The sequence below is a fragment of a genome, unplaced genomic scaffold (assembly GCF_019419815.1).
Source record: "Pyrus x bretschneideri cultivar Hongxiangsu unplaced genomic scaffold, Pyrus_bretschneideri_v1 Contig46, whole genome shotgun sequence".
Lineage (NCBI taxonomy): Eukaryota > Viridiplantae > Streptophyta > Magnoliopsida > Rosales > Rosaceae > Pyrus > Pyrus x bretschneideri.
Window position 1 is genome coordinate 449,859 of NW_025999783.1, and position 20,644 is coordinate 470,502.

General features: G+C 34.9%; 1 protein-coding gene across 2 annotated transcripts; it reads right to left on the reverse strand.

Moving 5' to 3' along the window:
- Nucleotides 1-1,030: 1,030 nt before the first annotated feature.
- LOC103952227 (probable leucine-rich repeat receptor-like protein kinase At2g33170) lies at nucleotides 1,031-7,713 on the reverse strand. Of its 2 annotated transcripts, XR_007252099.1 has the most exons (4): nucleotides 7,223-7,713; nucleotides 3,760-6,707; nucleotides 2,580-3,072; nucleotides 1,031-1,666 (listed from the first exon to the last, which is right to left on the reverse strand). XR_007252099.1 is itself a non-coding variant. In XM_009363782.3 (3 exons), the coding sequence occupies exons 2-3, from the start codon at nucleotides 6,695-6,697 to the stop codon at nucleotides 2,669-2,671; spliced, it is 3,342 nt and encodes a 1,113-aa protein (XP_009362057.2). In that variant the 5' UTR covers nucleotides 6,698-6,707; nucleotides 7,223-7,713; the 3' UTR covers nucleotides 2,369-2,668. The 2 variants fall into 2 exon arrangements, 1 of the variants encoding a protein (XP_009362057.2); XM_009363782.3 differs by lacking the exon at nucleotides 1,031-1,666 and having other exon boundaries at nucleotides 2,369-3,072.
- Nucleotides 7,714-20,644: the final 12,931 nt, after the last annotated feature.

Genomic DNA, 20,644 nt, shown 5'->3' on the forward strand with positions numbered 1-20,644 from the left:
ATCAAAGAGCTCGAGAAGCTTCAATAGCCTTTCACTGGTACCATCACCAAAGAGCAAAGCCTTGCCGTGCAATGCCGTCAAATCACCACTGCTTCTTCAAAAGCAAAAGTATCTCATGTCATGTTTTCTCCCCGTCCTTTTCTTTGTCATTATTTTTACTTGCAAGACAATGAGAAGGAGAGCAATCAGTCGGCACTTAGAATCAACCTTTTAGTCAAGAACCGACTACCTGGAACCCTTTCCCTGATTGCTTACCTAGCATCGCTCTCAAGTACTCACCTTTAACTACTGATGTACTTCCAGAGAAAATGCCACATCTGCCTGGAGAACAGATAAGACAAATGACAATGAAACATCAAGCTTGTGGATAATCAACAAACGCAACAACTGCACGTGCTGATTCATCCCAACAAAGTCGAATCTCACTTGCCATGTGAAACCACTCGTGGTCCCATTTAAATTCAAGATTAAGCCTCAACGGCCCTTGGGGGAATCACTAGTCCGAATCATGATCAAATGTCCACCAGCCTTGAATCAAATTCAGCTCCAGATAAAAAAGTAAATTCAAACCTTTGGAGGAAGTCTGGCAAAAAAAAAAAAAAAAGCCCTCCAGCCCGGTTCAAGATTAAGCCTGTGGAAAATTAACCTTTGGAGGAATCCAAAAAACGTTCCAACCCTTTTCAAGATTAAGCCTGTGGAAAATCAACAATTGGAGAAAACCAGATAATCTTCCAGCCAAATTCAAGATCAAGCCCCGACAGCCCTCAAAGAAATTTCTAGCCCAATTCAAGATCAAGCCTCGACGGTCCTTGGATCGACATCTACATTAAGGGACTTCAAAACACATCTTATACACGTGACAAGCACATATATACGACGCGCCTTGAAGTGGGGGCATTTGTAGACATCGAAATTTTGGTGAAATAAATGTTGACCAATGCATTAAAATTTCAACGTTCACGTGTCACATAAATTTTACACGTAGCGTGTGACTCAATGAAAAATCGGAAAAATGGGAAAAGTCATCAAATAAGACACATGTCAACACCTGATAGAAATGATTTATTTCATCTGAATATTATATTCAAAATTAGGCCTTGAAACAATTCTATAAATATAAGGCCATTTCATCCATTTAAGGGGACCAATTCACATATGCATTTCTCTACTCCCAAATTGGAAGAGAAATCTCCAAATCCTTGAAGTTATAGAACTCTAAAGCTTTCAAGCATCCAACCTTCCAAATTCCCAAGAATCCCGAAGGATCAAGAAAACTCTCTTTGTTCTTCGTCAAATCCTTGAAGAATTTGAAGAACCGTTCATCCTCATTCATCAAGATCAAACCCAAAGCCCCCTTGAAGAAATCCACACAACTGTTCATCAAGATCAAGCCCCAAAGGCCCTTGAAGATCTGTTCATCCTCATTCATCAAGATCAAGTCCAACAGCCCTTGAAGAAATCCACACAACTGTTCATCAAGATCAAACTCTGAAGGCCCTTGAAGATCCGTTCATCAAGATCAAGCCCCAAAGGCCCTTGAAGACCCGTTCATCCTAAGATCAAGCCCCGACGACCATTTGGATCAACAATATCAACAAATTTGCACCACGCTTCATCCCTAGACCAAGCCCCGACGGTCCTTTGGATCAACAGCTCATCCACAAATCTACACCTTACGAAGATAGAATCAGAAGATCAAATTGTAAAAGAGATTGCAACCCCAAAATTAATACAAAATATTATTTTGTACACGTGTTCTTATTTCATTCATCGCAGGAAAATTCATGTTTACAAATAATAATAATATAGTAATAACCCCAATCACAGGACACAAACCATCCCCACAAGGGCCACAACTTGTTCAAATCCTTCTCATAGGAATTTTTTTTTTTTTTTTTGCTTTTTATCCAAAATGGTCACTGAGATTTGTATAACTCCTCACTTTGATCCCTGAAATTTAAAATCGATAGAAGTTGTCCCTGAGTTTGTTCACCATCAATTATTTGTCCTTCTGTGAAAAATCTGTGTTTAGTAAGAACCAAAATAACAAAAATATCCTCAATTTAATAAACAATGGTTCAAAATGATATGACAAAAATTGGGTATTTTTGTCATTTTAATCCTTATTTAACAAAGATTTTCATGAAATAACCAAATTAATTAATGGTGAACAAACTTAGGGACTAGTTCTATCAATTTTAAAAAGTAAAGAATTATGTCAATTTCAGGACCATTTTGACTTAAAAAAAAAATAAAAAAAAACTTTTTTTGGGGGGTTATCAAAAAATCCTTTTCATAGGATTGAGACCAAGAAACTAACATGGCATCCTTATTTCACATTTAATTATTCATCAAAACTCCGGGAAAGTAGAAAACAAAAGAATCCATAAATGACACAATTATTCAATGGATTGTGATTCAGAAGCACATACTATCATACTGCTAACTGTACACTGATTTTCACTATAATGTATAGACTGCGGAAGTTGGAACTTCGGCTTACCCTCATAAGAGTTTCAAAAACAAGTAAATTCCAGTAATCATCTTTCTAGTGAAAAAGAAGATGTACAAGATATTACCATTTTCTTGTTGCAAATAATATGAGGATGAATCAGAGCCCGAAAAAAATCATCGGAGTTACTATAATCTACGGATGTGTTGTATGCTTTCACCGACTATCATCTTTCAAAGGAGGATCCGTTGCATCTTTCAAAGGAAGATTGAAAGTTGGAGACGGAGAAAAGTCCCCATCTTGCTCATTCGACTCAATAAGCATCAAGACAACTTCTCGAATCGATGGACGGTCAAAAGGGGACATACTTGTGCATATCAAAGCAATTTTTAAGACATTAAGCATGTGATCAACAAGAAGTCCATCTAGAAGATTTAACCGACTATCAAGTATCCCAGATGTCAATGAATGGTCTTGAACATAGTGTCTCACCAAGGTGACCAAGTCGCCTCCTTGATCTAGTGATTGGACAGGAGTTCTTCCAGTTAGCAACTCCAACAGAACAACCCCATAGCTATAGATGTCGCATTTTTCTGTAACCTTCATGGTGTATGCGTACTCTGCCATGAAGAAGAGTACATTATCAACCATTCAATAAACAATTGAGTACAGAAATGAGAAGCAAGAACGAACTGAGCAGCTTCAGAGCGAGAAAGAGGTAAGTAAACAAACAAAAATTCAACACGTTCACATCAAACAAAAAATCAGCCAGCCATCAGGGCAAGCACTTCCTAGATAGGTTAACATATATGCATTTGTTTATGAATACACAAATTTTGTGCTCGGGTGTTGGTTCCCTTTCAAAATATACATTATTCAGTCATCTTTCTCAAAATTATATACATTATTCAGTCATCTTTCTCAAAATTAATTACATCAGCAACATTCTTATTCAAGGTTTCCGATGGCAAAATGAGGGGTTAAGAAGGTGGTTTCCAAAACGTGAAGAATTTAAGATTCAATGCTTGATTTTCTTTTCCCTCTTGTTACATATCTCTTCAAAACCAAGGTGTGATTGTTACTTTATTTATCAATATGGAGGAAAAGATTTCCTCTTTACATTTTTTGGTTAAAAGATTTAATTTTTACTGTAGAACATGTATAGAATCACTTAAAAGAAAAATGAGAAATACTAGAAATTGGTTGTTTCATCCGTAAAGAATATTTTTTCTTCGGCAGTATTCTCAGAGAACAAGGCAATTCAATAACTATTCAAGTAAATAAAGATGACCAAAAGGAAAGCTTACCAGGAGCAATATATCCATACGACCCTGCAACTGCTGACATTGATTTTGAATAAGGCATATCAATCACTTTGGCCAAACCAAAATCACCAACATGGGCTTCAAAGTTCTCATCTAGCAAAATATTGTTGGACTTTATATCACGGTGGACAATCTTCGGTTTGCAGTCATGATGTAAATAAGCAAGACCTTCAGCAGCTCCCAAAGCAATCATAAAACGCATTGGCCAGTCCAAGCTACAAGAGTCACCATGAAGCAATTCACCCAAGCTACCCTTTGCCATGTACTCATAAAGAAGTAGATTGGAACCCTGGTGATAGCAGAATCCATATAGCTTCACAATATTCCGATGCCTTATATTTCCTAAGGTCTTAATCTCGGCCTGAAAACTGTTTTCAATGTTATTGCTCTCTCGGTTAGATGACAATTTCTTAACAGCAATAGTCTGTCCAGTTCGCATTACTGCCTTATAAACAATTCCACAAGCTCCCCTTCCAATAACATAGCTTTCATGAAAGTTATTTGTCGCCTCAACTAGATCTTGGAACATAAATCCCTCCTTTGGAGGTAAGTACATATCCGTATCAGGAGATAGAGCATCCTTATCTTGCAAGGAAGGAACTCTCTGGCCTGGATGTCTCATGAAATATAAGATAACAGCAATTAGAATAAGAGAAACGCCACCCACAGCAGCAGCAATTACTGTAACAATTTTACTGCGTTGAGTACCCCCACTTGCCAGAGATGGAACAGATTGAGGAGATGAATTAACATTGCAACCACCAAGCGGTCTGCCACAGAGCCCTTTGTTACCGATGAAGCTGCTAATCTCCATGTTCTGAAACAATGGGATGGAAGGTAAAGGTCCAGTAAGGTCATTGTATGAGAAGTTGCACCCTAGTAAGCTTGACAGACCCTCAAATGTGCTAGGAATTTCACCAGTTAAATGGTTGTTATTGAGCAAGAGGAATTCAAGCATATTAAGATTTCCAAGAGCTGGCGGTATTCTCCCACTGAAATTATTAAAGCTCAGATTCATTGCAATCTGCAAGCTTGAAATAGAACCCAATTCTGGTGGTATTTCACCAGAAAACAAGTTGGCACCCATCTGCAACTCAGTCAAATGGGAGAGGTTTCCTAATTCTGCTGGTATGTTTCCCGTGAAATTATTTTCTGAAAGCCTGAGAAGCTCTAGTTGCAGAAGTGTTCCCAGCTCATTTGGCAAAGCACCCATGAACCTATTTCGACTGAGATCAAGTCGTTGAAGCATCTTGCAGTTAACGATTTCTGGTGGAATCCGCCCGGTGAACAAATTGGATGATGTGTTGAACGTCACCAGTTGAGACAGATATCCTATTTCCTTTGGCAACTCAGATGTAAAGTAGTTGTCTGAAATATGAAGCCTTTGCAACTTTTGGCAGTTCCTAATCTCTGGAGGAATTGGACCAGTGAATTTGTTCTGATCCAATTCAATCGCAGAAAGGTTTGGCAAACTGCATAGTTGCGAAGGAAAGCTCCCAGTAAGCATGTTTCCAACAAGACGAAGTTGCACCAAGGACTTGCAGTTCAAGACTCCAGCCGGAATATTTCCGATCAGATCATTAGACTCCAGGTTCAACAAAATTAGATTGGAATATCGACAAATATATGGAGGTATTCTTCCTGTCAGTAAGTTATCGGATAAATCAACTACCCACAGTCGGCTGTGAAGTCCAAGCCCCCGCGGTATGCTACCACTTAGAGAATTGTCGAACAGTTGTAACTGGTACATTTGAGTCAAATATTGAAACCCATCGGGGATAGGACCTCTGAGATTATTAATGGAAAGGTCAAGCTTAGTCAGGTTCCCCAAGCCACTCAGTTCATTTGGAATCACACCCGTAAGCTGGTTCTGGAACAGGTACAGTAAGGTTAGACCCTTTATCTTACTTATCTCTGATGGGATCTCACCTGTCAAATAGTTCTCCGAGAAATCAATCTCAGATGCCAAAGAAAGATTTCCAAATTCCCTTGGAATGGTTCCATTCAAGCCATTCCTGTAAATGTACAATTTCCTCAATGACTTGAGGTTCCCAATTTCTGGAGGTAAAGGCCCCACAAGATTGTTCTGATACAAAGCAATAGTCTCAAGGCTAGAGCAATTTCCAAGCTCCTTGGGTATAAATCCTGATACCTGGTTACCCCACAGAACCACATCTGTCAAGCTTTGAAGCATCCCAAACTCCTTAGGCAATTCCCCTCCTATAGAATTTTGGGCGAGACCAAGCAATTGCAAGCTCTCACATCCACCTATTTCGGCCGGTAGGCTACCAGAAATAGCATTCTGCCCAGCTCTAAACGTTACCAGATTCTTGAGATTCCCAAGGGAATGAGGTATTGAACCAGTAATATTGTTGGTGTATACCACGAACTCAGCCAGTGAAGACAAGTTCCCAATCTCATCTGGAATCGGACCACTGATTCTGTTATTACAAAGATTCAAAACTGTTAAATTTAACAGCTTACCCACTTCCAAAGGTATTTGGCCAGTGAACTTGTTATTGTTCAGATAAATTCTTTCCAAACTCCAACAGTTTCCTATCTCCTTAGGAATACCTCCCACGAAACCATTGTCTGAAAGATCAAGAGAAGTTAGGTGGACCAAACCACCAATGCTAGGACTGAGGACTCCCGAAAGATTCAGGGAACTCAAATCAAGACCCTTAACCACTGGATCGTAACCAGAAGAGCAATTTACACCCATCCATCCGCAAGGTGTTTGATCAGAGGAGTTCCAATTTCCCAAAAAATCAAATCCATCCTGCATACTTTTCTTCAGCTCTAAAAGGCAGAGCCCTTCATTATTCAACCCCTCTGAAATAGAAGCAAGTAGGGCTAAGGCAAGTAAAATTCTCGCAAACTGCAGTTCCAAAGCCCTCCTCACCTCAAATGCTTTCGTCATTTTAGTAACACTGAAATGAGCACAATCACAACATAATCAGATAATTAAACACCTGCTCATCCAAGCTCATCAGATGCAAAGTAATACACATAAACTAATCCTCAACACCAAGCAAAATACAACCAGATTTCTAATAATAAAAGAATTTGATAATTCGGAACCTGGTTTAAACAGACCAGTTTGAGTGTTTCACAGCACAAAATCCAAGTATACCAAGTCATTAGGGAATCAAACCATCCATTTGAAAGAACAAACTTCGATATTTCGATAACTCAACAATATAAATACATGACAGAAAGAGACTAAAAGTGAAGTAGACACCTAAATGCTAAAGGGGCAGGAATAACAGAGTCATTTGAAGCAACCCAATAACAAAAAAAAATTAATTTAGCAAATTACTATCTCAAACTGAATGATCAAAATTAACCAGACAAGATTAAAGATTAACAAATCAGTCATAAAAAAAGGCACCAAAACTGAAAAGTAAATTAACCAAAATTAACCATATTAGAGCTGAGAACATACCTCTCAATGTCTAAGAACGCTCATAGAAAAAAGAAGTGGCAATGTAAGCAGCAAGTCCAGCAGCAGTGGGGGGCAGTAACTTCCTCAAGTAACAAACTGAAAACCATGGGAATTATGAACCAGAAGAAAAAAGTGAGACAAACCCAGTTCGCCTTTTCCGACAAATGGTGGGGATCTCCGGTCTAGAGGCCAAGATTTGCGCAGAAATATCTCAAAGCCCACACCTTTATTGCCCCTTTTTGCAGCAAGAAACTCAGTAGATTCAAAGAAAGATCTTTCTTGGAATATTTTATTCCAGAAGAGAGAGAGAGAGAGAGAAGGGGAAAGGCAAGTGCTGGAGTTAAGTTGGAGCTTATGGGGGTACTGACTGTCGTGAATGGAATGATGGGTGTGAGAGGAGAAGGGACCAGAGCTCTTGGGTTGAAGCTTTAATGGCCGACAAAGCATGCTTTCATCATTTTTCACATCTGTTCTATCTCTTTCGCTGCGTGTGCTATCTGTGCTGAGCTGCTGAGTCTCTCTTAACTCTCTCTCTCTATCTCTCTAGATAGAGACGAAGAAGAAGATGGATGATTGTGGGGACTCGGTTTTCCTCTCTTTTAGTGCTTGGAAAGGGTGGAGGGGAACTGTGAACTTTTTGGGCAACCCAAAAAGTTTGAATTTTTTTTGTTTTTTAATTTTAATCTTTTGAGAAAAAGCCTTGGGATTTTATGGATTGAGTTGGTAGGTAAGTAATAAAACTCTATAACAAATAATATTCTTTTTGTATCTATGATTCGTATTTATCTGTAATTCTGTATTAAGATACGATTTATCGAAGAATCTTTTGTTAATTAACTTTTTTTTTTCTGTCGAAGTTAATTAACTCTTTTACGTTTATGATTCTCACTTATGGAACCTAGAAGATGCATTCGAAGACACTAAAGACTAGATAAAGATAAAATATTGGCCACAGTTACTTCAAAAGAAGAGTTTAGTTACAATATTATGTGGTTGTAAGTGTATCACGAGATTAATCGGAAGGGACATTTTGATATAAACGCGTTGTTTTTAAATATCATAGACTAAACATCTATTCCTTTTGCAAATTTGATTAAACATTTTCCCTACAATTTTGGTACTTTAATTTTATTTCATTAGAAGTCTATTCACGTTAGTATTCCATTTTTTCCTCTTATTTTTATGCATCTCTTATTATGATGATTTAAGATTTTTTTTAATTTTTATTAAAATATTTATTTTAGTAAATTAAATATAATGGAACAAAATTCATTGTTAGGTACGTTTGGTATATCGGTACGTTTGATTATAATAGTACCTTTGAATTTTTGGTCCATTTGGCTTCTTGGTACATTTGAATTTTTGATACATTTGAATCTTTGGTACGTTTGTTTTCAAAATATAAGTTTTATTACTTTTTGTCCTGATAATGAGGAATTACTTTAATTAATTTTTTTTTTTATAGAAAGAATCATTAACAATATAAAAGTTTAAATTACTTTAATTAATTATTATTTTTTTTATAGAAAGAGTCATTAATTAACGGACAATAGCCTTTTTGTTAATTCAAAATTATATGATTTATTGTTATTATTTAGCATTATCTACAATAATAAGGATTTATCTATGATCAACTAAAAGTTGTTCCATAGACTTATCTAACAAAAAACAAGATCATCTAGAGCATTGTGTATGAATCAAACATATTTTTAAACATTTCAAAAAGGTGAATATTCATTTTAATATAGTTTATAATTAGGTACGTTTTAATTCGGGGTTGGTACATTTTTCATTTGACGTTGGTATGTTTTCATTTAATGTTGATACGTTTCCATTTGGCGTGGGTGTACATTTAGATTACAAAAGTTTAAATTTTTTAGATTTAAATATAGTTGAAATTATTTAAAATATATAGCAGATATTTAAATGTAAATTAATTTCAATTAATCTAAAATAGTTCAAGTATGAGAATCTTAATCAAATGTTTTAAAAGCTTAATCAAAAACTCAAAAAACATAAATGTCTAGTCTACAAAAGTCTAAAATGAGGCATCTAATATAAAGATGAGGAGGATATTATGTTTCTTTAAATTTGAGTCGTTGATTTTACATTGAATACAGTGTAGCATTCTACGTATGAAATGAAAACTTAGCATCGTAATTCATGATAGGAAACTATGAATCTTGTTCCTTATGTACATAGAAGATACGACAAAGGGATAGACGAGTTGAGTCGTGTTACTTTCACTTAAGAAATTGGTGTTCGCATACTCATTTTCATCATCTGCATGTTGCCGTTTATTTCAGACATACAATTTGAATAAAACAAACATAATCCAAGAACAAAACTAATCAAGCAATGTATATATAAGCAGAACATGAATATTCGAAAATCATTCTCTCTTGTTTTTTGCTTAATCAGCACCATAATCCAAAATATGCATAGGCAAATTACGAGTATATCATAGTAATAGTCCAGAAATCTCAGGGATACGGACTTTTATCTTGACGAAACGGTAGAGGAGATATGGACCATAGAAAATGAAACTAGAAATAGGTTGCCCAACCACTAGGGTAGGAGGCAGGCAATAGCTTTACGTCCATATCATGAGCTGCCAGAGTCCATAGTTGTGGGTTATATATAAGTCTGACGACTAATCATAGACATGTTGAAAGGTGAATTCGAGGTCCCGCACAAGGCAAAGGGGTAAGGTTCATGCTATGCGCTGCCCATATTATCTCTCTGACTTGGACAATTGTTGTGGGTTGGCTCATCTCCACTCAACTACGAAACCCCATCTATTTCGTTAGAACAAAATTGACTTATTCAAAAACATTTTATTACAATAGCATTACAGTTTAGTGATGTTATTTTTAAATTATACGTGTACGGTCTTAGATTAAATCATCGTCTATAATTGGTTCATTGTTGTCCTTACTCATATCTCTAATATTCTCAGTGTGTGTGTGTGTATATGTATATCATACATATATATATATATATATATATATATGTATGTATGTGTGTGTATTTGTATTAAAAATATTATCTTCGTAAATTTGTAATCCTAACAAGTTTAATTATTTTTGTTGTTATTTTAGAAAAGTGGTTATCAATCCAAGGGTTTGTTAAGTAAAACTCAATTATTTTTTTTAACAAACCATATTATCTACATTAAGAGGGTGAGAAAGTGGGCTAAACCTCATAATCGGTTAGCAATAATGTGGTTCAAATTCGTCTTTGGCAAGAATCGAACCTAACACAAGTGAAGATGAATACAAGTATAAGGTCTTATGTTCGATTCTCATCAAAGACGAATTTGAATCACATTACTACTAGCCTATTGCGAAGCTTAACTTACTCTCCCACTCCTTAATGTAGTTAATATCTTCACGTCATCAAATTTCCAAATTTGAGCTAGGGCACCATTTTTCAATTTTTTGGCATGCCCATTCTACCCTCCCACGTTGCAACTCATTAATCATTTCATGTAATTAATGCTATTTAAGTTGATTATTTCACTTACCATTTATTTTGAAGAGTTAGACAAATTTCCTCTTTAGTTACCATTTTTAGAATTCATTACTTGATTTCAAGTTTGTTTGGAAATGCTTTCAAAACCAATAAAAGCGTTTTTAAAGAAAAAGTCTACTTGACATAGAGTTAAAGGAATTCAAGTGATTAGGTTGTGCCTTGCTTATTTCAATTCAAAAACAAACAAGTGTAGCTACTTAGTACTACGGTCTAGTGATATTCCTCTTTATTTGTAAGTAAGAGGTCTTAAGTTCGATTCTCACCAAAGACAAATTTGAACGATATTATTGTTAGCTCATTGTAAGGCTAAGCTCACCCCTCTTTCTAATGTAGATAATATCGTTTGGTTAAAATAAAAAATAAAAAAAAACATAATTTATAACTATCACGCAAATAATGGCAATTCTCGTAATTTCCAGAGAAAACATTGGGCTATAATTTGCTTATTTGAATAATATCCTCTAGGGTAAATATGTGGTTTTTTTTTCTCCATATTTCATCCCAATGACTGAGTCTATAAAAGCTCCTTTTGTTATTTTAGGTTTTTTTCCAAATATTTTCAAAGGTCTATGTTCAAAATGTCACTTCACCAAGTAATATTCTGGATTTTGTATTACTTCATTCTTTTTCTCAAGTATTGTTTTATTTACATGCACCTGTTTAAACCATACTTATCGCTTCCTTATTGTTTTTCAATAGAGGAAATCTCATTGCCACTGAAGGTGATTCAAAGATTTTGATATATGTCATTAAGCAAGATATTTTAGCTCCTTGACATGTTCTATCTATTGTAAACAAATATTTGATAACATTTGCAGTAAATTCTTGTAGTCATTCTTGTATTTAGATCAATAATTTTCTTAAAATAAAAGTTTCTAGGTTAAATTTTGATATGTTTGGTAATTGTTTGGATTAAAAATAGACTGTTGGTTTGTCCAAGGCCTATCATGCTGAAATTTGTCTGAAAGCTTAATCAGTATTTGATTTATGCGCAAATGAACAGAGCATGGCTCAAACTTTAAAAGTTCTTTATGACGTAGCAATTGTAGGCGATAAAAAGCCTCTTTCACATAGAAGGAGTATTCCGTCCAAATTTATAGAGGAAAAACACTTTCTAGTGGCAAGTTCATAGTTTTAAGGGGATAAAATCTCAAGTATCCAGGTGAAAACTCATACTCTAATAGCAATCACTTCAGCCACTTGGATAAGAGGGAACAAACTAAAAGAGAAAGGCTTACTTTGAAAGAAAGAGGTGGTTCTATAAAAGGAAGAAGAAAAAACACTCAACTCAACATACAAAAAGACTTTAAAGCTCTGCAAAGCCTACATTTTATAAATTCAATGTAGTTCAAACATTCTTTACATTGATAGCTCTACTACTTCCTTTGTAGTATCGATTTCCTATATTAGAATCTCTTCTCAAAACACACTTTGTACTTACAAGAACTTGTCCGAGAGGCGAGCAGTCTTGTCTGAATATGTTTAAATTGCCCAATTGCTTGTATTGATTGCTTGTCCCCAAGTTATTTACTTTTCCTGCAAGTTATTGCTCTGTTGTTTAATACATTTAACCTGCCTTTATGTTTCATCGCTTTAAATACTTTATCTTTCAAGTCAATTTGTCTTGTTTACTGTCCTTACGAGAATTGTGAACCAATTCGAGCACAGTTCGATCAGTTTTTGGTTCTCCCTGGGTAGCAAAACAAAGAAATATAAAGTTCTTGTCACCAAGACATAAAAATGTACATAACATAGATTTAACTCTTGTATGGCACAATCCATTTGATAATGAAGTTGAATCAGTTGTGGCACAAGCAAGCAACTTGAAGCAAACCAATCAATTAATCAGTTTGTTGGTACAGCCAACAATGGTTCGCCTAAACATCACAAACTCGTTTAAGATAGCATGAAAGCCTATTCAAGGCCCCTCAAAGGCCCCCTAAAACTAACAAAGAATTAATCGCAAACGCAGAAAATTTATGACACCAACATAAGTTAATAACGATTTGTATACTCTAGGATGCTCGTATTAATGTTCTTTTTCGTTCAATGATAATCAACGTAATACATATGTTCAAAATATATCCACATGTTAGTCCTCACTTCAAATACCTACGTACAGAAATTTTCAACGGGGGGCTAACTAACATTATAGCTTAAAGTCAAACGATTTTTTTCTTTTGTAAACATTCAGTTTCTAGAAATAAAATACAAATAAATTCGTATAAACCAAGTCACTTTAAATATGAATACGATTTATTGAGGAGAACCCTAGCATGTTGAAATGAACACATGAACCTCGATTTTTCATGGTACTGCACGTATTTTATGATCCATGCAAGAAATTAATAAATTTTAAATGAAATATAGATGTAAGAAATCAATAATTTTCCCAAACGTTCAGGTCCCAGAAACTTTTTTTATTTAGTCTCGGTCCCTTTTTATCAGTTTTTCTTTTCAAATGGCCACATGCCTTAGCTATATCGTAATTTAATATGTCAGTGATGACTCCTATATATATCAATGATATCTTCCTTTTGAAAATATTCTTCAATTCCCCAATTGAAAAACTTGCCCACCACTGAACATGCTGCGATCAACATGATTAGGAAAAAAGAACCATTTAATTTGAACATAAGCCAACGTGATCGGGTTTTTGATTTGATTGGAAGCAGTGCTTTTGTTGGTGTCAGTGCCATCTCTAAATTTGATTAGCAAGAAAAGAAAACCTTCTTTTTTTTATATATTTTAATTAGTTGTTTAATTAGCATTGACCCTTAAGTTAGGAGGCTTGACTCCACCGTCTAAAACCCTTTAATCATTTTTGTAATTTCTTTGTTATTTTCCTTTGAATTTGTGTCGGCCAAATGCATTGCCTGATGCGTGCAAATAACGTACTGCATTGCCTTTCGTCACCCTCGTGGAGATTTTTATTTTATATTTTAATCTTTTATCAAGGTTGGGGAAAAGAATTGATGGGCGAAAAGTTGTATTATATAGGGCATGATTAAGAAAATAATTTACAGCAGCTAAGATTATGTCATGTATGATGTTTCTGGCACCAGTAACTAGTTAAATCATGTAGTGCTTGCTTATTTTAACTTGCTAGCTTAAGGGCGCTTTTGGAATGGTAGCTAGGAGCTAGTTTAAGGGCTCACGGTTCTAAGTTCTAATATTTTTGTTTATGATTAAGATTTGGTTTAATGGTATTCAATCTTCAGTTCAAATCTCATAAGCGGAGTATTTGTTAATTTCAAATTCTTTGTGATAATTTCTCTTTTCTTTTAATTTAGTGTAATAGTTTTGGATTATCCTCTTCTTCTTTAATAATAATAGATTTAAGAAAAAATTAAAAACTCTACCTTAGTTAATTAAAATGTGAGATTGTAATTGCACCTAAAATTTATGGAGAGTGGTTTTTTTGTACAAATCCTACGTATAATTTATGTCACAGAGAGAATCTCTTCGCATGTCATCGTCAAGATCTGGCAGCTCTGGATATCTTTAGGGAGGATGCCATCATTTTCAAATCTTTTTTTCTCCGTGAAAACTGTGATATATCTGGAAAAAATGTGGAAGCATCTCTATCAGCTGGGGTTTGTGATTAGAAAAACGTGAGGAGTCCGATGCAAGTTGTGGAGAAGTAGTTTGTTTCATCGTCACTTTAGAAAAAAGGAGTAGTCATATGCATTATTGCAGTTTGAAATTAACCTTCGAAAACATACCGTAAGGGTTGATGTAAATTCTTGACCTAGGTTAAAGCTTTACATGCGAGCATTAGTTTCGAGACGTGTATCAAGATTGACCTAGGTTAAGTCCTAATCTCCATAACAAAAGGGGCTACCTACTCATACAGATATTCCCAATACAGATTGTCTTCAGTTCCTAAATGAGATTTTGAGCAAAGCAGCTACTGATGGGGTATCATTTCTTTTTCGCTGGGGTTGTTGGTTTGGATTCAGCGGTCTGATTCATTTATAGTTGGATGAGGGACTACAAAAAGTTTTTCATGGAACTTAGGTCAAATTAGTTAGAAATGTACTGCAAAAACTAGACAAAAGAAATTAAAAATGACTAGCTAGATGCAACATATTTGAGAGAACTTTCTAACAAAGACATTTTTTTTAAGTGTTATTTGAAAGTATGCGTACTTGTGTTAATGTCTTTGCATTGCCTTTTTACCTTAAAGATCATACTGATACGTACAGAGGTCGTTTTAGCTTTCTTCCTAATAAGAAACTGTTTTAAAGCCAGCAAAGTTATGCACTTCCGTTATCATTAACTAGTGAATACTACTGGTCTTTTTTTAGTTAAAAAAGCAACAAATATTGGGCTTTAATAAATATTGGAGGGAGTAATACTTTAGAAATGTCCTAGCAACTTGTCCCTGCGTGTTGCGTGTAATGTATGCTTAGACAAATTTGCATATGAACAAATTAAACAGTCATTGTCAGTGACTGTAATTTGAGATTAATTGGGCGGTGGGGCTGGACCCTCCGAATCTCCGATCGGATAGAATGCACGATTTTATGCGTAGAAAAATAAATCGATAATATATCCAATCATGGTGAAGTCAGCAAAATATTATTACAAACCGTGTATATATATTTATTATAGCTGATTGATTAAATTCTTTTTGTTTTAATTGATATTTTTTTTGCAAAAGTAGTCTTACAAAGTGATCTAAAATATGATCGATTTCGATGACATCAAGTATTTTGAGTAGAAATCTCTATTCATTCAAAAGTAGTCAAATATTGTTCTCTTATTTTTATTTTTTTATTTTGTTTTTATATAAAATTATGTGGAGGGGATTATTGAGAGAGAGAGAGAGAGAGCGCGCGCACTACTATGCTTTAGCCAATGTCTTTGCTTCGTATTGATTAAAAAAATTAAATTTGTGCAAGTTAGCATGCCAAAGTAGTCGTCAAAACATTTTTTGTGGTGTCCATAGGATTGCTAGAGCCACAAGGAAGCTAGGGAAACACAATACAACGCAAATTTGACATGACAATATTCCCACAGGTTGCTTCTTATGTTTTTTACTATTCAACACTGATGAAGGAATGCTACGGTAATATTATTTTAAATCACATACTTTTATGTATTTTAATTTTTTTCATATAACAATACGTGGTTGGTTGTGAATACTGGCACTTTGACATTCCAAGTGCAGCCGTAGGTAAGTTCTTGTAGCTCCGAAGGAGGAGGGCCCAACTTTTCATTCATCTAGGTTAATATGGAGAGAAACACTAGTCACCTCACAAAGTTGAAAATAAATATAGCCACCTATTGCAAAGCCTACCATTGAATATGCCTTGCAACAATCACAATTTACAATTTCCTTCTAAAAGTCCAATTAGATTCCCTCTAATACAATGTTAACCAGATAACATGGCTACAAGTCTCAAATTTGAGACACTAAAATGGCTTTTCATGGTGGGAACTAGCTTTGTATAGTAATCAGCACTCAGCACTCAACAGCAGCAGCTCAAATTGCATACATATGCACCTAGCTAGGCAGTTTATTCAATTGCATCAACTTCGTACATGCATTTAAAATTTTAGATTCGGGTATTAGTCGCACATTAAGCAAAGTCTAGGCAGTAAATTGTTAATTCAGGAAATCTGTAGGTTTTTCTGAACATTTTACAAAAGTCAGCCTCGTCGACACAAGAACAATACCATTTAGCAAAGTGATCACATACATAAATCTTCAGCACGAACAGTAGTTTGTGAAATGTGATTAAGTCTCGGGTGACCATTTTGCCGTTTGATTTGGTTCATGTTTCCAACTCCTCTGCTCCTAAATTCAGTCACATATATACATAATCAAGCAAACCGAAAACTAACACGTTTTCTAGTCTATAATTATTAAGGGTTATTATACAAAATGGTCCATGAGATTTGCATGATAAATAGAAATGGTCCATGAGATTGAAAATCAATAGAAATGGTCTCTGAGATTGTCCACCATCCATGATTTGGTCATTCCATTAAAAACTCTTTAGGCAATTTTCAAAGGTTCGTAACTCAATCGATTATTAACCAAATTCGACCCATAATATATCAAAATGAAGATAAGAAAGTATAGAACAAGATTGTACCATTTGGAAGCCAATGATTTTCGAAGATGGCCGGAAAATAGCTTGAAAAGTGACTGGTCCGCGGGAAAACTGGAAAACTCGCCGGAAACTGGGTAAACTTTAAATGTTCATAACTTCTTCAATACTCAACGAAATCGAGTGATTCAAAAACAAAAATCATACTTCTCGACCAGACGAAGAGAATGGTATTTTTCTTTACTGCTAACTTGCCGTAGTTTGGCCGAAAATTTTCTCAAAAATGACTAACTCGAAAATGGGTAGCCGCTTTCGAGCCGTTGTTCGACCAAACAACGGCGAGTTAGCTTTTGAAAAAGGTACCATTCTCTTCGTCTCGTCAAGAAGTATTATTTTCGTTTTGAATCACTTGATTTGGTTGAGTATTGAAGAAGTTCTGAACGTTTAAAGTTTACCCAGTTTCCGGAGAGTTTCCCAGTTTTCCCTTAGACCAGTCACATTTCAGGCTATTTTTCGGCCATTTCCAACAACCATTGGGCTTCCAAATAGGTATAATTTTATTCTACACTTCCCTATCTTTATTTTGATATATTATGGGTCGAATTTGGTTAAGAAACGATTGAGTTACAAAGCTTTGAAAATTACCTAAAATTGTTTTTAACGGAATGACCAAAATCATGGATAGTGGACAATCACAGGGACCATTTCTATTGATTTTCAATCTTATGGACCATTTCTATTGATCATGCAAATCTTAGGGACCATTTGTGTAATAACCCAATTATTAATTGAGCATGACCAAACACCCTAGTTCCGAAATTTGCCTAGCCTTACTCACCATTAGCCTACCATTTATCCACGGGCTTTAGCGCCGATCTTTCTCTCTTGTTTTTTCCTCTGTATATCTGACAGCTTCCGGTACCTGTTCAAATGAAATTTACGAGAAAGTTGGGCTACTTGAAGGGCTGATATAGTTCAAAAATTCGATTATTTCACATGCAATAAAATTAAAAGAAGGAAACAGCGAGCAATAAAGAAAAGTGATTGGAAAATTGATAATTTACATGTTAATAGATTATTTGCTATGACCATATCTTGAAAGTAGATGTTTTGAACTTTTCAGGTTGTTTGGATAAACGCTACTTTCATTTCTGATGCGTTTGTAGAAGAGGTGTTCAATCTCACACAAAAGTGGCTTGAGCCATTTGAGCCATCTTTTGTAGAAATCCGTCAAAACAGCAGTCTACTAATAAATTCAGCTCTTTATTGTTTGTCTTTAGGGGTTTCTATGTCTTTTGAGATGTCTCAGGGGGTTATAATCTGTTTATTTAAGCCATTTGGCTTCTCATTTGTGAGCATCTTTCATCTTTCAATCAATTAATCAAATTATCCTTTGGAATTTGTATCAAACTGGTGAACACCAGAATTTTATTCTCCAAGGATTTACGCTTGTTATTCTTACTAACTTCGTAAGTTATTAAGGGATTCTATTTTCATCTTTTAATTCTTCCACCTAAGAGTTGACTGCTTCATGGATTAGGATGTAGTTTAAGACTAACAGTGGTTATTAAGGTTTCTATTACTAAAATTTGGTCGCATTAGATGTCTATAGGATTTATGTGGGTTTATGAAAAGCTGTGTCTTCCTGCTCAGCCACAGCCAAAATTTTGGAGGAAAATTTCCTTTTCAAAATTTTCCTTTCCGCCCTCCCTTTTTACATCAGATTTGGGCACCTGGAAATCCAGGATAAGTTCACATATAATTTTATTTTCCTACAAAATACCAAAAGCATATTAAAAATTATTAATGATTAATTTAAAAGTGTGAAAAACAATGCAAACGCTACTCATTGTATTCTATGTGTTTCGACGATAGATGCATCGTCGTTTGGATTTTTAAAACTATACATACCCACTAATGTATGGTTAGCATTTGAGTTTAAAGTTTAATAAACAATACTTTATACCAAATTTGTGTCATGATCCGCACCGTTGGTCCGTGAAGGTTGGAACGTACAGGAGAATTGGCGTTACATCTAAAGTCTATATCCCAAACTAACAAGTCTTGTTTTTGGTAAAGCCCAAACTAACGCGTCTAAACCAGCCCAACAACAACAAACCAAATGACCCAAGACATGGCCCAAAATTACAACAAAAAATAAACCAAACAAACACAAATGCAAATAGGTTCGGTCGATCAGAGATGCCAACATCAAGCGGTACTTCACATGTTCTAATACAAGTAGATGAAACAATATATTTTTTTATGTATCTCTAATTATTTTTTGACACATAAAGTACCTACTTGAATACTAAATATTTTAATAATTTTCTCACTATTGAGGTTCAACCTCTTTTAAAATAGATGAATCACGCCAACTAACAAATGCCCTTGCACCACGGCTTGTTTCTATCCATTGATTTTGCTTTGATTTACTTAATTCCAAGGCTAACGAAATAGAGGAGTGCATGACAAGAAAATAGTAGTAAGAATCACTTCCCTCTTAACAACACAAAGCATTTAAGTAGACACATGATATTACATAAAACTGTGAAGAGAAAACCACACTTCAACGGTATTTGACAAACCTTCCAAAAATTGACAACAAAAACCAATTTCATGAATCGCAAACCAAAAGAGATTTTCCATAACAATATGAGACCTGAAAATCACCTTCTAACTATCCACCACTATCCATAGGGCTAAATTTTATCTAAGAAAAAACAAAATGCATTATTACAAGCTTCTCTCAAAAGATCAAAACTATGAAAAACAATAGTAAAGAAAAAGGAAATTCACCAAAACACTCATTTCATGAATCAAAATTTGACAAAAACCTAACACTATCGTGTTTTTTCCTAGTCTGTAGCATAACCAAACACACTAATCCCAAAATTCTCCTAGCTTTGGTCAATTTATCAAAAGAAACACAGCTAACCCTAACCATCTTCCTAAGTGAGTCCCATTACATGGATCCTACTAGCTCTCCTAACCAGTGGTGGATGCATCCACCTGGAAACCCGAATAAGTGGGCTATGAAAACCTTCGAGGACCACTCAAGTTTGGGTGTATGGTGGAGGAGAAGAGTGCATCGGTGCACTGGCTAGTGCAAATTCTATAAATGATTAATGAAGAAGAAAAATACTATTCTGTTTTTCTAAAAGACTTGGCCAAAACGTCGATTTGAACCAAGCCATTTAAAACAAAATAATTAAAACAAGTCTTCTTATTTTAAATTTTCTTAGTACTTCATCGTCATCATAATCTCTTGGTTTTTTTTTTTAATTTGATATTGCCTTTACCTTAAAGGATATACGAATTTTATTTACATAAACCAAAATGCTTTTATATTTGATTCCCTAATTACTAGTACAAGTCAAATATACATACATTTTTATTTTCAAAATTGCGTAAGGGCTAATTTGGGATTGCAATGTTTTTTTTTTTCTTTTCAAAATTACTTTTATTATGTTGTGAGAATAAATAGCTCTGAAAATAAATAGCTGTGAAAAAAGCAGGTAAATATTTGGTAAGTTATAGTGCTATAAGTGCTTTTAGCACAAAAAAAAAAAAGTTTTTTTGGGGGGGGGGAGGGGAGGTAAGATTGTCAATATAAATGTTTTATTAATTGATAGTGTTCACCGACCTTCAATCAATGAGTAATTGCAGGAAAAAAGATTGAGAGAACGAATGTGTAGTACAAAGAAATCATACCGAACAATAAACCATGATGAAAACAAGAAAAACAAACCCAACAACAGGGCAAACAAAAACACTGAAAACTGCACATAAGGAGCCAAAATCCAGTTATGAGCAGAAAAATTTG